At 52.9% G+C, this 14949-nt stretch overlaps 5 protein-coding genes across 5 annotated transcripts; 2 read left to right on the top strand and 3 right to left on the bottom strand.

The window, feature by feature from the left end:
• Positions 1-2407: 2407 nt before the first annotated feature.
• On the top strand, positions 2408-4077 carry MAA_03005 (BCL5p; the record flags this gene model as incomplete). Its single annotated transcript, XM_007821003.2, has 2 exons — positions 2408-2647; positions 2737-4077. 2 exons carry the CDS (start codon positions 2408-2410, stop codon positions 4075-4077), a joined length of 1581 nt encoding a protein of 526 aa, XP_007819194.2.
• A 396-nt stretch (positions 4078-4473) lies between these two features.
• Positions 4474-5606, bottom strand: MAA_03006 (Aldo/keto reductase; the record flags this gene model as incomplete). Its single annotated transcript, XM_007821004.1, has 3 exons — positions 4474-4862; positions 4931-5488; positions 5555-5606. The coding sequence occupies 3 exons, from the start codon at positions 5604-5606 to the stop codon at positions 4474-4476; spliced, it is 999 nt and encodes a 332-aa protein (XP_007819195.1).
• Positions 5607-6550: 944 nt separating this feature from the next.
• MAA_03007 (uncharacterized protein) lies at positions 6551-7543 on the top strand (the record flags this gene model as incomplete). The annotated part of the gene is made up of 3 exons (XM_007821005.1): positions 6551-6787; positions 6844-7089; positions 7148-7543. 3 exons carry the CDS (start codon positions 6551-6553, stop codon positions 7541-7543), a joined length of 879 nt encoding a protein of 292 aa, XP_007819196.1.
• An 823-nt stretch (positions 7544-8366) lies between these two features.
• Positions 8367-10777, bottom strand: MAA_03008 (CTLH, LisH motif protein; the record flags this gene model as incomplete). The annotated part of the gene is made up of 6 exons (XM_007821006.1): positions 8367-8518; positions 8581-9096; positions 9149-9395; positions 9462-9589; positions 9653-9876; positions 9948-10777. 6 exons carry the CDS (start codon positions 10775-10777, stop codon positions 8367-8369), a joined length of 2097 nt encoding a protein of 698 aa, XP_007819197.1.
• Positions 10778-12917: 2140 nt separating this feature from the next.
• Positions 12918-14430, bottom strand: MAA_03009 (uncharacterized protein; the record flags this gene model as incomplete). Its single annotated transcript, XM_007821007.1, has 5 exons — positions 12918-12945; positions 13005-13672; positions 13745-14023; positions 14123-14154; positions 14232-14430. The coding sequence occupies 5 exons, from the start codon at positions 14428-14430 to the stop codon at positions 12918-12920; spliced, it is 1206 nt and encodes a 401-aa protein (XP_007819198.1).
• Between the last annotated feature and the right edge of the window lie 519 nt (positions 14431-14949).

Genomic DNA, 14949 nt, shown 5'->3' on the forward strand with positions numbered 1-14949 from the left:
CGAAACACAAAGCGCCACAGGAGTGCCAGGTCCCTGAATCTTACGAGTTTTCGAAGGTCCGCCGTGGTGTAGTCTAGACCTGGACAACTGGGCAGAAGGACAAAGGACTGAAGCCTCATTCATGCGCACTCTCTGTCCCTCAAAACGAAGCGGCGACTGAGGCAACGAGCCTGCCACCCACCACACCTGCCCCCGCCGCCGCGGCAAAGTCGGATGGGCTGGGGGGGCGCATATGGAGCACATTTGGGGAATCACGCCCAACTTGACTGTTTGTGCCACGCGTCGTCTAAAGAAAGAAATAGCCGGGCCAATAGTATGATTGCGATGCAGCATCAACCTCTTTAACAGCCAAAGGGCTCCTCAGGAATTGCAGGTTCATTTGGGTAGTCCATTCTGCCAGTTTTCCTTCAATGATTCTCCGCAGGGCACTGAATACTCTGTATGTATGTTCGTTCTGTGCCTTGGGAACGGAACTCGGCGCCATATGGCGTCACGACAGTTAAATAAGAAGCAGCTTGGCGGGCCGATATTGCCGATTCTTGTTGACGGTGAGTCGGCGTGGTCTTTTGTCTTGGCTTCAATGCGTAATGGGATGAGGCATGGGGCCATGCCGGATACCCGCCTAGTTGTCTTGTCAGCGTGCCGCCACCCGGCCTACGGCAGATGGTCTGTATGGCAGGGTTCAAATACGATGGCTGAGTTCGTGTGTGACGATGGGGGCTTGTCATGGCTTGTGAGGATGCCCCTGAGCGCCCTGAGCGCCCTGAGCAGTCCTGGCTGTCCTGAGCGGGTTGGGCGTTTTGAGCACTCTGGATGCCACGTATGTGGGTGTGTGGCACCACAGTCATACACTTAGTGTGTTGGAAAGAGGCAGAATTATTCTTCATTTTGGAGACGATGTCGAGTTTTGAAAGTGGACATTGACATGACATGCATCCTGGTCGCGGACCCTTGTTCGCTGTTTCTGTCATGCCCGCCAGGCTCAAGCGGAACTGACACAGGCAAGCTGGGTCGTGCTTGCCATGTTTGGAATCCTAGCCTAGATTGACCTTGGCTGATTTGGTCGATCTGGCATGCAGCCAGCTCCAGGCATCTCCACCTTTGCCGAATCCACATCGCTCTGCTGCGTGCGGTTTGGTCGACATGAACCCAGTTCTGTTTTACAATAAGAAGGATTTATGCCAAGGTCGCTGGCTTTTTTTTCTTTCTCTTTTTTGCCAGGAGCACGCATCCACATCTGCGATACGTCGCCGGAGAATCCACCCTCACGTTGCATCCTGGTTCCAACCAAAACCACTGCTTCAAGGGTCATGGACTCATGATCTTCCACAGCCCGCGTCCAAATGGTGCCACCCGATGTTATTTTGCGATGAAAATTTCTTCCCACTTGAAACTCGCATCAAAGGTGTCTTCGTTTCTCGTCCTTGTCTGGTTATCATAGCTTTCTCAACTCTAGGAGTCCTGGCAACAACGAATGCAGACTTGGAGGAAGTAAATCCACCAGCATTATCTCCGCAGCAGGAAACAGATGTGATTTCGAAACGTTATCAACTTCTAGACGGCCGGCTACAGCAGTGTGGTCATCGTAGGTGCGAGGGTGAGATCTCAACTGCCCAATGTGCAAGTCTGATGCTACTGTTCGCAGAGTCTCATTGAAAGAAATGAGCGCCCAAAGATGCTCGTGAAGACTTGATACGCGCATTTGGTATCGAGGAGTCGCGACCATCAAAGACTCCCGGTTGCCAGAGCCAAACGAGCCGTGTTGCTATGGCTCCTGCAAGCGGTGAGACAATGTCGTTCGCTTGATACCTTAACTCAGCGATGCATGAACCGACGACGCAAGGCCACGAAAAAGGACCGCGAATATTGTCCTTTTTGAATGAAGAATCCGAGCCTACAGTAAATGGCATTATGATTTCTTGGTCTGGTCATTGTTTACTCATGTGCGAAGTTTATTTTCGATCCGGGTTAGCTCCCAAGGCGGATGCAAGACTAGAGGCTGTGGGAGAAGCATCGACACTTCTATGCGAAGCCTTTCCGCTAACAGGATGTCTCACTTTCAGCATACCCATCTTCACCTTGCCAACGGGGCCGATTCGAGCTCTCATGGTTACAGGAGGGTCTCCCGAGAGCGTCTCAACTTGGGGGTCTTTTACTGAACCACTCACATCTCTTTGCGGTCCTGTTGAAAATGCGACAAAAGCGAGCTGTCTTGACGGGTGCGTTTATTCTAGACCCTAAATCGATAGCAAGACCCATCATGGTTTGAACAGCGTGAACCTTTTTTACAAAAGCGCATGTCTTCCCATCCCCCCTCACAAGGGCAGTTGCGAAATGCTTCCAGGCATCGTCTCTCCTTAGTCCCCGGGCTTGAGCTCAAGGTGAACAGCGTTCAGACTTCGTCGAGATGGGTTTCTCGTGCTGTGGGCGACGGCCTAAGAAGGCTGGGACAGAAAAGTTGACTCCTGTGCATGACGAGGTGGTATACCCGCTTCATTTCTTGGACCAGTCTACACTGCAGCAGGAACTGGTCACCTGGGTCTTGAGCTTCAATGACGTGCTTTCGGTAGTTCCCTTGCACCAATCTCTTTGCACCCTCCTTGAGATTGGGGACTGGAAGAAGCTTGGAACTCGACTACGGGTCCGGGTAAGTTGATTGTCTCTAATCTACATGAATATGATGAAGACGAGACTCTGCACTTAAAGAATGCAGAAACTGACCATTTGCTGTCACAGAATGATGGATTGATGGAGGCATATGCACCAAAGGTATTCACTGCGCAGAACCCTCCTTGCACCTTCTACCACGAAAAGTTTTTCGATACTCCTATTCAAAGAGACCCCATTGGAAAGCACTTCATCTTGCCAAACAAAAGAGCCTTTACTCAAAGGTACCCCTCAGACTACCGACGTCTTTTTCTCCCGCCAGATGTTCCCTCAACTGTGCAGGACATTGTCGATGGGGGTTTGTCCCAATTAGTCCTCCGTGTTTTTTCATTTCGAGACGCAACTATTGTAACGCTCTCGTGGCCGCCAAACTCCATGGATACAGCAGGCTTCAAGGCCCTCCTCCAAAACTGGTCTCTATGCATGGCCGGACGCACGGATGAGGTTGCTACCGTCTTTGGGGCGCGGGAGGATGTACTTGCAAATCTGGTCATGAGCGCCGAAGAAAAGAAGAATCTCGACGAGCTCAGAGTGGACAGTAAACTCAAAGCCTTGTCTCAGAACCCGATTTCAAAATGGTGGAGACGACGGAGTCACAAACCACTACAGAGCAGAATGGTGTTCATCCCTCAGGCAATTTATGATGACTTCATGAAAGAGATTCGGGAAGACATTGCCGGCATATTAGAGGATGATGACCAGCGACCAGTTACGACCGCCGCAGACATCATCCTAGCCTGGATAAGCAAGCTACAGGCCGCAGCTGACCTTAAACCAAGGGGCGTCCTTTCTACATCCTTGGTCAACCTACGATGCCGCATGTCCACCCTTCGCGATCCATCAGGGGAGTATCTTCAAAACCTGACACTGCCCTGTTACTCGTATATCTCCCCTGAAGAAGCCACCGACACGATCGGCGCCATAGCCCTCCAACACAAACATAACATGCAAGATCAGACCTCGGAACACCAACTGCTCGCCCTGGCCAAGCATATTATCGACAAGAAGAAGCGCGGCAAGAACCCGCTCCCCATATACAATGTGTCCAGGATTCCTCTTCTTGAATTCCATAACTTTTCCCCTCTGCAACTCTTCTCCGCCGCTGATTTCTCGCCAGCTGTTGTTTGTGCCGATGTGTTTGATGGTCCCAGATGGAACCCTCCAGGACGCATGACTGCAGCGTACTACCTTATGGAGAGCACGAATTTCGATGAGAGCGTTTGCGCTGTGCTTGGGAAGGACCTCGGCGGCAATTTTTGGATGACATGCCAGCTGGAGCCCGAAGTGTGGGTCAAGGTCGAGGAAGAGTTGTATAATTTGCAGAAGACGGTGAACTCGCCCACTTCGGGGCATTGTATTCGGTTCTATGACTATTCAGCACGCAAGGTATCCGTTAGGTCTACTTTTTGACCTGCCGCGGGCGCTTTTTTTTCAATGTAGTTTCGGGCATGAACGTCTTCGCTGTGATGGGTCTTTGCGGACATTTGCTTGAGTGGTGTAGGTTATCTTCATAAGCAGATGGGTTTTATTTATATGACATACGTACGGAATAGCCTTAATATTAATAGCTAATAGGGAATGAAATAAAGAAAGGAAAATACCGTCTTTCAAACTACAGGTTCACTGGCACTCCCTCTCCACCAAAACCATGGCACTACCAAGACGGGCGACAAGACAACCACATCTCGATTAAAGCGAATGCAGCCATTCTATGGGCTTGGTGGACCATTAGACGAGAAGCTATGCTTTAAAGGTGCCTCGGGAGCATTCGGTATCTGTGGCCTGAGTACTTCTCAAGAAACAGGCTTACAACTGCAAGTACTTCATCTGAGTAGCAGGATACCTGTCTCCAGCTGCCACGAAGCCCTGAAGCATGCCGTCAATCTCTGCCATGTCCTCACTTGTGAGATCTATGATGGCAGCATTCTCCTTGATTCTTCCAGGGTCGGAAGATCCAGGGATGGGGATGATGACGGGCATCCCCGGCCGCTTCGAAAGCGCCAAGAGCCAGTTGATGGCAATCTGGGCCGGAGTGCAGCCCTTCTTCCTCGCGAGGGCCTCCACCTTTTGCACGAGCTCGAGATTAACCTGGAGGTTCTCGTCCTTGAACCGCGGCAGGTCGCGCCTCATGTCGTCTAGAGCGAGGTCGTCGAGTCTCTTGACGCGGCCGCCGAGTAGGCCGCGTCCGAGAGGGGCTGGGTTCTCATCAACACGCTGCTTGCAAAGGAAAACGCTAGGATGGTCTTGACCACTGGATGCTTACAGTAGGCAATGACGGGTATGTCCAGCTCCGCACAGGCAGCACATAGGCCGTTGGTCAGGGCATCCGTGTGGAACAGCGAGACCTCAATCTCCAGCGCCGAGATGCGAAACTTGCGGGCTGCGCTGCGCAACGTGGTGGCGTTGATCTCGCTTGTCGAGATGCCGTCTATCCTGCCGCTCTTGACGTAGCCGTCAATAGAAGCGAGTGTTTCGTCTTCGTAGTCGTGGCTCAGGTCCTTTCTCGCCATCCCCCATTGGGCTATTCGTCCCACGGGGCCGAGTTGCTCCAGCGAATGCTCGATGCTCCGCGCCACGCCCTCTGGGCTCCCGTCGAAGCCGAGAGTCTTGAAGTCCCGGCCGCCCTTGATGTTGATGGCCACTCGTTCCGCGTCTTCGGGGTACTTGGCAAAGTAGCGGCGGAGCAAGGTGAGCGAGTTTTCTTCGGGGCCGGTGCCGTAGAACTCAGCGCCGTTGAGGAACGTGCAGCCGGATTCTATGGCGGTTTTGATGGCGGTAAAGTTGGCTTCGTCTGTATCTGGGGTCTGAATGGCGGTGAGGCCTAGGTTTGGGGGATGTCAGCGATGGTTTGAGTGAGCATGGCTGGCGATGGAAGGGATGGGAATACCCATGAGGCCGTAGCCGATGGGGCCGACTTGCTTGCCGACGATGGTAGGCATGGTTGGGCGTTTACGTTTCACCTGCTAGGCTTTGTGAAATGATGGGGAGCAGTATCGTTTCCTAGTGCTTCCAAAACGAAGTGTTGAGGAGAGTTGTGGCAGATATTTGTAGTTTTGGGGGATGTGTGGTGAACTTATCAACGGTCACATTTACGTCTGTACAACCTCCCCCATTAATTTCTCTTGTGTAGATGTTACTTGTTGCCCAAACCCAAGCAAAGTACTTTGTGGAGAGTGCGTTCCGGTCACCAAGACAAGGAAAGTCCGCAGAGTATTCGCAGTAATCACCTTCCATTGCAGCGTGTAAGTCGTCGTTGTATTTGGCTTAAGACGGCTTGATTCCAGATCGGGACGGGGAAAGCGCCTGGTAAAGCACGACCAGCCGGTAACAGTACGAATATGGAGCTGTGAGAGTGTGCTGGATGACTTATTAATTCTGGGAAAACGAGGAGGTGTCGATTCTCGGAGGCCAGCCATTGATTGGATATTTGCCACAGAATTGTAAACCTGGCTCTACGTGAGCGTGCCCGTGCATGTACGCGGCCGACATCTGGGGCAGTGAAGGACCCTCCCCGGCAGTCCATCACCACGGGGAAAGGCCCAAATATTGTGCAACACAGGGCAAGTGGTGAATTGCTGAAACCCAACACAAGACACGTTGGGAAGCTGCGCTCACAACTCACTTACACGTCAACGGCTTCCTTGGACGGACGTCGAGGCCGTGTGGGGCCAATTCAACTGCCGCCCCACCCTCCTTGCCGTTGACGTTGTCGCAACGCCAAAAATCTCCAAAGCTCGACATCGTGAAAGGCCGCCCCAACTACTTAGCCATCAGACACCGCGAGCCACCTCTACATCAGTCCTCTCCCCAGGAGCACACACAATCAATACATATCAAAACAGCATCCTATTTGCAGTATTCCGTCCCAGAAACCCCCGCCACCATGGCCGCTGCGACCGCCGCCCCCAGCGCGCCCTCTGAACCCAGCAGCATCTTCGCCGTCCCCCGTCCCATCCGCTCCCTCTTCAAGCTCTTCCCGCTGCGCACCTACGAACCAGAGCCTCTTCCCGCCCGCGCGCCGGACCAGACGCGGCCCCGCGCAAAACTATACGTCTTCTCATCAGACGAGGATGCTCTCAGGGGCCGGCCAAGCTTCAATCCCACCTGTTTGAAGTGGCAGGTACGCCAAGCCCAGTCCAGTCCAACCCATCAACCGCATGCCTCTGACAAAGCCAGACATACCTGCGCATGGCCAACATCCAAGTCGACCTCGTCCCATCCACGAACCACGCCTCCCCATCCGGCGCCTTGCCATTCCTCCTCCCCCCAACGACCGACTCGAGACCAGACATTCCCCTCACGGGCACCAACATATCCCACTACGCGCACAAATACTCCAGCTACTCGTCAGTGCGGGAATCCAACTCCCCCCGAACAGAAGCGTACCTCTCGCTAATAGCCCAATCCATCCGTCCAGCATGGGTATGTTTCTTCCCCCCCCAGCCATCACAACCGGCCGCACACTGACCAACACCCTCAGCTCCACGCACTCTACATCTCGCCCAGGCACACCCCCCTCCTCGCAAGGCTATATCTCCCGCCGTCGCCCCTCGTGTCAACACCGCTCCTGCACACCCTCCGCTCCGCGGCGACCAACGAGATCCTCAAAACGGTACGCCGACCGCTCCTCCTCCCCGAGCAGCTGTACAGCGATGCCAGGACCGCCTTCCAGACGCTCGACGCGGTCCTAGGGTTCGACGAGTGGTTCTTTGGCGCGCCCGAGCCGGCCCTGTTCGACGCCGAGGTCTTCGCGTACACGCATCTGATTCTAGATGCCTCGTTTGGGTGGCAAGACGATACGCTGGGCGCCTGCCTCGAGGGCTGTGACAGGCTCGTCGAGCACCGCCGCAGACTGTACGAATGGTGTTGGCACTAGGAGCCGTGTGAGCGGGCACGCAGAAATAGGGGACGTCGTGCTGTATAATTAGTCTTGTACACTAGGTGAGGTGTTGATGCCAGCGCAAGCATTGGTTATAGATGTTGCTTGATTGTATAGAGGAGCAGCAGCACACGGGACACTACTCTGCCCCGTTTGCCTGTCTCAAATGATGAATATGTCTTGAGATGCGGGCTTTTTTGGTTTCTTCACCCCATCTTTGGTGAGATTGCAGACCTTGCCTGCTGCGGATTATCTCGAGCACGAATACAAATAACCACGAGAGCATGAAAGCCCACGCACACGGTTGCAATGGAATAATAGCACACATGTGACGCTACTCTCTGATACACAACTGCATGCCACGGCTGGATATCGACATCGTCTATATCGCTGTTCCGCATCCGCTATCATTCTCAACTAACATACACGTCCCTCTCCCCTCTCCCCTCTCCCCTCTCTGAGTCATCTACCGCAAGTCCGACTGGTACGATCCCAAGTGCTGATAGGAACCATACATGATACCACTGTTTCTCTCGAGCATCCAATTTCGTAAATCAAATGAGCGCAGGTAAAATTCATGCAACGCCACCTCTGGATTCAGATATCACATGCTCACAAAAACCATTACCCACCCGCCCAGTTGTCATGTTGGATTTCGAGGGAAGAAAAAAAAAAGGCAAAGAATCAAGACGAAAGGGAAAAAGAAAATAGAAAAGCTGCCAAACGCCAGGAACGCCGCCTCATTAATGCAACACAGTGGGAAAGGATAGCTCGGATAGGCTGCGATGAATGCGACAAACCATCTTTAGTTCCAATTCTACTACAATCGTGGGCCGGCCTTGATGCTGCCCACAACATCTTGTACCGAGACAAATGCACCTGCACCACCATCCGCCCGGAGATCCTCAAGTAGCACACTTGTTTGGGCATAGAGCTTTTCAAGAGATGCCTGCGAAGATTTGCCCAAGGACGCTGTCCATGAATTAGTGACCAGTCTTGGTGTCGACAGATATTGCGCTCATAACGACACTTACCCAAAATAGCCGAGTTGAGTTCCTCTGCAACAGCTACCCTGCCCTTCTTATCAAGCAGGTGGCTAACTGTTGGTTCCACAACAGGATTGGAATACGCCACCAACGCCCAAATTTCCTCGAGTGCTTTGCTGACTTCAATTCGCGGATTTCGTGCATACGTGGCCCCCAACGTTTGTCCGTAGCTGAGCATTTCTTCTTCCAGCTTCAGCAACTCGAACTGGGCGTTCTCCATATCAGCTTCGAAATTCGTATGCTCGTTCCAAGCCATGTCGTCTTCGCCATTGACGTCAACGTCCATGTCCTGCGAAATAGAGCTGGACCCGGGTCTATGCCCATTGCTCATCTTCGAGTCAATTGCGGATCTCAGTTGTGCCGTCTTCCGGACCATTTCAATGAATTTCCGGCAACATAACTTGAAATGAACTTGTGCATTTTCATCGAATACTCGTGGGTAATAAACGTGTGTGTGCTTCAACGCACGGTCAATGTTACCCTCAAGAATGGCTTTTCGAATCTCTACATTGTGTGTTAGCATTGGCGACTAGCAAGTGGAGATTTGTCAGCCTACTTTGCCTGTTATTGGCGTCTTCGTCATCCTTGATGTTGATTCCGTCGACAGTGACATTAGGATCCAAGTTCAGAGCCTCCTTCTGCAGCTTGATATCTTCCGCAAAAGCTCGGGCCGTTTCCACATAGCCATCATGCTGCAAGAACTGCAAGACCAAGGCCTGTATGAGGTCTGTTTCGCCCAGTCCAGACTCAAGCCTGGAGACGTCAGTCTTTTCGATCTCATCTTGGATTTTTCTCCGTTGTCCCTATTTCCCATTTAGTAGGTGTGCCGGAATGGCGCATAGTCTGAAAGTTTTGCACAAGATACTCACTCTCATCATATCATCAATGTCATAAACAAAGGGCGTTTGCCCAAAATTGACTATGATATGTTCTCCTGGCTTCTTCAGACTAATAGCAGGGAAAATCTTGCTTCGGACGACGTCGTTGACGGCCACACCTGGACATGTACTATTAACAGAGCCACCCACACGTCATTGTTCCCATGATCAAGGAGGCTTACCGATCTTGACGCCATTCTTGGTAAAAAAAGCAGTGTGGTCGCGGAAGTTGACGCCGCAGCCAATGACATCTCCTGTGCTGAACGTTGGACCAAAGGGCCGTCCGGTATTGGTCCCGGAAAAGCAACGGCCGTCATCTCCGTGATACCCCCAAGAATTTTCTTCCCAACCTACTGGCCGCGACATGGTCGCATCTTTCGTGGCAAACCCAACGGCGATGGTAGCGCTGCCATACTGTCAGCTTGCTTTTTGCGTTGACGGATATTCCAACATGGTTTCAAGGTCTACTTGACTTACTCGTCGCGCTTTCCGCATAAGATTTGAACCTCGTAATAGTATATTCCACATTCTGCGGGCATGGGGTGATCGGCTCGCGCCGCAGCCGCCTCGTGGTCCCTGTCTTGGTGACTTCGGGGGCCGACAAACTTCAAAGATCGCGCAGCTTCTAGAAACTCAATAGACCCCCACGAATCACCAGGGTTCCAGCGACTCGGTAGCGGCGTCAGTTCGTCTTCCAACTTTGGCCAGCTCAGTCGGTCCAGGCTCGTGCGGGGCAGTCCTGGCCCGGTACTAAGTGACGTGGGATATATCCTCAGTCCAGGTTGATTGCGAGCCAATTCAGTTGCCATCTCGTGGCTGTGTTCCTTCAAAGCCTCGTTTCGAGCCTGAAGCCTAACCCTGTGCGCAGCTTCCAACTTGTGAACATAGGTGGACTCGGACAGATATGACGGGACGAAGAACGAATCGTGGTCTTTGGCGGCAGGGTCTGAGCTCTCTGAACACATCGGTGCCATGAACATATCGAATCCGCGGGAAAAGGAGGGCAGGGTGCCACTGGCCTTCCACATGGTCGCCAGGTCGTTGAGGCTGGAGTCGTTCATGTTGTTGGTTTCGCGACGCGACGTCGCTGAGGCGAGGCCGGGAACAGGATCGAGCAGCAGACCACGGCTAGGACTCAAGATGGACGTGCGGGAAGGATGCGTGTAGAAATGAGAGCTGGCTCCGGAGCGATGCGGCGGTTCGGGCGTGTACGCGGCGGCGTTGCGGGAATGCGGTCGGCCAGAGCTTCCAGCTGACGATTCTGAGTCTGAGAAACCAGATGAGCCATGCTGCTCCAGGCTAGCCATGATATACCAGACAGGTCCGGAAAGCGGGAAGGGGCTGTTCTGCGTGCCTGGAGGGTTGGGTTGGCCGGGTGGTGCGGATCGGTGGTTGTTGCCGTGATGTGATGTTGTTCGACAAGGTTGTTCAAGAGCAAGCGAGCTACTCCGTATGCACGTAGGCGGTACCTGACCGGCTATGTTCAACCAGACAAGAAATCAGCACTTAAGCTGGTGACCCTGGAAAGGCCAAGCTGCTTGCTTGGTCGGACCAGTATGCCAGCCAGTGTGCCACTCTATATTGGCCGACTGGCAAGATAAAAGCTGCTGAGCTTCGGCTCGGCTACGATGGAGCCCTGGTCGAAAGCGACGTGCTGGCCTCTTTACCCAGCGGTATTCTGTCACGGCCCGAGCGGTGATTGAAACGCTGCACAGGTTTGGAACGAAAGGTTGGTCGAGTGATACGAGGGTGTCGTCGGCAAACGCTGGATAAATGCCAGCGCTTGGAGGATCAGACACCTGGCGATTCCATGGGTAAGTACGGAGAACGGAGTACAGGGTGCAGAGCTAAGAGTTAAAGGGTACGTCGACGTACCAGACACATGCACGCTGGCACTTGGCGGCACTAGACCTGAGCACCTGAACAGTGGGCCACCGCGCGCAAGGGGGGGGCAATTATTGGTGTCAACCAGTTGACCTGATCTCAAGCTTGCTCCAGATGTCCAGTCGGTGCTATGTCTGCAGGCGCCAGTACTGATCAATATGACACGGCAACTTGACTCCGTGTCTGCTTCAATGTTGGTAGCGGGACATGGGGAACGCTGGAACGCTGAAGCCGCCATTAACCATTGACTGGTGGACGCCTGGACGGCGGCACGTCGGATCCACTGCCCCAGCCTCTCATGGGCTCTCCATGGATGAATGCTGTCTGGGACAGCGGCGGCAGTGGCCAGCAGCCCGATGATCCCAAAGCACTGGACGAGAGGCTGGTATGTCGTGATTAGGACGGCTTCTTACGACTCTATGCCCAAAGCTGGCTTGAGTTTGCCCTTGGTCTCTGAAATTCTTGCCGGTGCAAACATGCATCAAGGCCTGCCCAACAGCCGGCGGCAGAGGAGCTGGGCACAAATGTCTGCCCTCTGTGTCTGCTCCCATGTGCACGCACGTACTCTCCGGCTGGTATAGACCACGGCGACAATCACAATCACGCGCCCAGCCAGCACCGCTGCAGTGCTCCATTCCTAATGCCAGGCCCTACATATGTAGTTATGTAATACTATGCTCGAGTCTTTACAAATGGCACCCTCAATGACACCCAGGCCATTTGCGTACTTTTGAGTGTCTTCAATCGTCACGATTTGACCTTGGCAGCAACCAATGCGGACTGGTGGTGGCTTGCACGAGAGGGCTGGGGTTTTCTTGAGTCGTGGTCAAGCTCAACATGCACTTGGGTACAGCCGAGAACAGAGGGAGACAGGAAGCTGGTACAAGAAGCAGGCCTATGACGGTGAAATGGTTTTCATTTACGAGCATGGTGGTGTGGTCTCTGGGTGGTGTCCGTCTGATGGGTGGCGCTGAAGGCTGCTGAGTTGGAGATTGTGGGCGTGGCAGTGGCGATCTTAGTCTGCCCGTGTTTTAACACGAATGCTCCGTACGGACAACAGAGTACCCGTTGCAAGTTGGCAGGCGATGCAGTGCGATGAAGAATCTGTTGTAGGTTCGACAGACTGCCGACATTAAAATCGGAGTTACTCTGCCTAGGTGAGGACACTTGGCTGGCTGTCGAGGCCAGTGCCAACACCCGAGGACGATGGACGGCATGAACCTGCAGTTGGACGGCTCCAGTTGAGGCATTTCACTGGGTCACTCTGATTGCCCCCAGCCATATGCATTCTCGCCATTTCGCCAACCTTCGGGGTCCACCAAGTGTAAAGCGCATAAAGGCATATGCAAGACATTGCACAGTTACAAAATACAAATATACCCAGCGTCATTTCAGGACGTCGACTCAACATAACATGTTCAATACTTTTATTCGATATCACAGCTCTGCGTGGCAGATCCCCCCTCCTCTGAGTATCTAACAAGTACAAATGCGGGTCAAGCCAGCCCATTTTCCAAAGACTCCCTTGTGTGAACAATCGAACGGCAAAAATAACTCCACGGCTTATTTCTGGTTCTCGGGTCGCAGAGAACTATAGAAAACGGTTAGTAAACCACTATAAATAGAAGGAGAAGTCCGTTTGTAACCTACCGAACAGCCTTGCCGGCTCTCCAGATCTCCAGATTTCGGATTTCTTCCATCTCAGCCTCGTACCTCTGGCGATAGTCGGCCTGGCTGTTATAGTCCAGAGATCGCTGAGTCTCGGTTCCGTCCCTGACGCTGTCGTACAGGTTGTTGAAGACGGGCTTGAGGGCATCCTTGAACTTGGGGGTCCAGTCAATGGCACCACGGCGGGCAGTGGTAGAGCAGGCCTCGAACATCCAGTCCATGCCGTTGGCACCAATCAGGGGGTACAAGCTTTGGGTGGCCTCCTCAACAGTCTCGTTAAAGGCCTCGCTGGGGCTGTGGCCACGCTCACGCAGGACCTCGTACTGAGCAAGGAACATGCCGTGAATACCACCCATTAGGCATCCACGCTCACCGTACAAGTCAGAGTAGACCTCCTTTTCGAAGGTAGTCTCGTACAGGTAACCAGAGCCAATGGCGACACCCATGGCAATAGCCTTCTCCTTGGCCTTGCCGGTCACATCCTGGTAAACGGCGAAGGAGGAGTTGATACCACGGCCCTCACGGAAGAGGGATCGGACAGTGCGGCCAGAGCCCTTGGGAGCGCAAAGAATGACATCGATGTTGCTGGGAACATCGACCTTGGTGAGGTCCTTGAATACGGGGGAGAAACCGTGAGAAAAGTACAGGGTCTTGCAAAAAAAGAAAAGTTAGCCCAATTCACTATTTTCATTTCTATTGCAATGCAAGTGGTAGTTGCTTACCTTGCCCTCGACGAGCTGGGGCTTGATAGCAGGCCAAGTCTCCGACTGAGCGGCGTCGGAGAGAAGGTTCATAACAATGGTACCGCGTGAGATGGCATCGTCAACCTCGAACAGGTTCTTTCCAGGAACCCAGCCATCCTGAATAGCGTCCTGCCAGGACTTGCCGTTCTTGCGAACACCGACGATGACGTTGAGACCGTTATCCCGGAGGTTCAGACCTTGGCCGTGGCCCTGGGAGCCATAGCCAATAAGGGCCAAGGTATCGTTCTTGAAGTATTCCTACTGCGAGTTAGCACTTGCAATGCGCCAATTGACCTCTCTGAGAGATCCCAGGAGGAATCTTCGCCTGTTTCTAAAGCAATTCGGGTCGTGACTCACAAGGAGCTTCTCCTGAGGCCAGTCGGAACGCTCTGTACAAAAAAAGAAAATTAGCGGTTAGCTCATAACCGTCGGCAACGGCGTCAATTGGATACAAAAAACGACATACCATAAACATCCTCCTTGTGACCGGCAAAGTCCATGGTCTTGACACCACGAACCTGTTGCTGAGCAACAGCGACGGCAGGGCGAGCAGCAGTAGCAGCTCGCACCAGCTGTCTGGCAGCGATGTACGAGCGCTGCTGGACGCGAGGAGCAGCCAGCTGGCGAGCTGCACGCAGAGACTTGGAGAAACCTCTTGAGGCCATTGTGTACGGAAGGAGGGGAGATTTGTGATGAAAGGGATTGGCGAATGTGCGGATGGGGAGTTGTGGTAAAAGGGAAGACGGATGGTCAACTGGTGGAACCGGATTTTTTTTGGGGGGAAAAGCAGTCAGAGCCGGGGGCCGATTTCGGTGGTGGATTCTGCATGCTGCGAGGGTCGGCGGCACATGCGCCCGAGTATTGCTATTGGGGCAGCAGCCGAAATTCCCCTAAACGTACCGAATCACGTAGTTAGAGTATAAATATCTTGAGTGTCTTGCATGAAACTAATATATATAAATGAGAGACAAAATTATGAAAATTAATGTTCTTTTACCTTGTCTCTCCCTTCCTCAAAAACTAGATAGAAGGCAGAAGTAAAGCATTATTGGTGCTTGGTGCTGGAAAGTTATGCTGGGGCTTATGCTGTAGATTGATTTGGTGGAGCATGAGCTAAATAGGCAATTAGTGGATCCCGTTATCAGAGAAGCAATGCCGTTGCTCTTATTATCAACGCTCATGCG

This window comes from Metarhizium robertsii (genome assembly GCF_000187425.2).
Source record: "Metarhizium robertsii ARSEF 23 chromosome Unknown MAA_Scf_4, whole genome shotgun sequence".
Lineage (NCBI taxonomy): Eukaryota > Fungi > Ascomycota > Sordariomycetes > Hypocreales > Clavicipitaceae > Metarhizium > Metarhizium robertsii.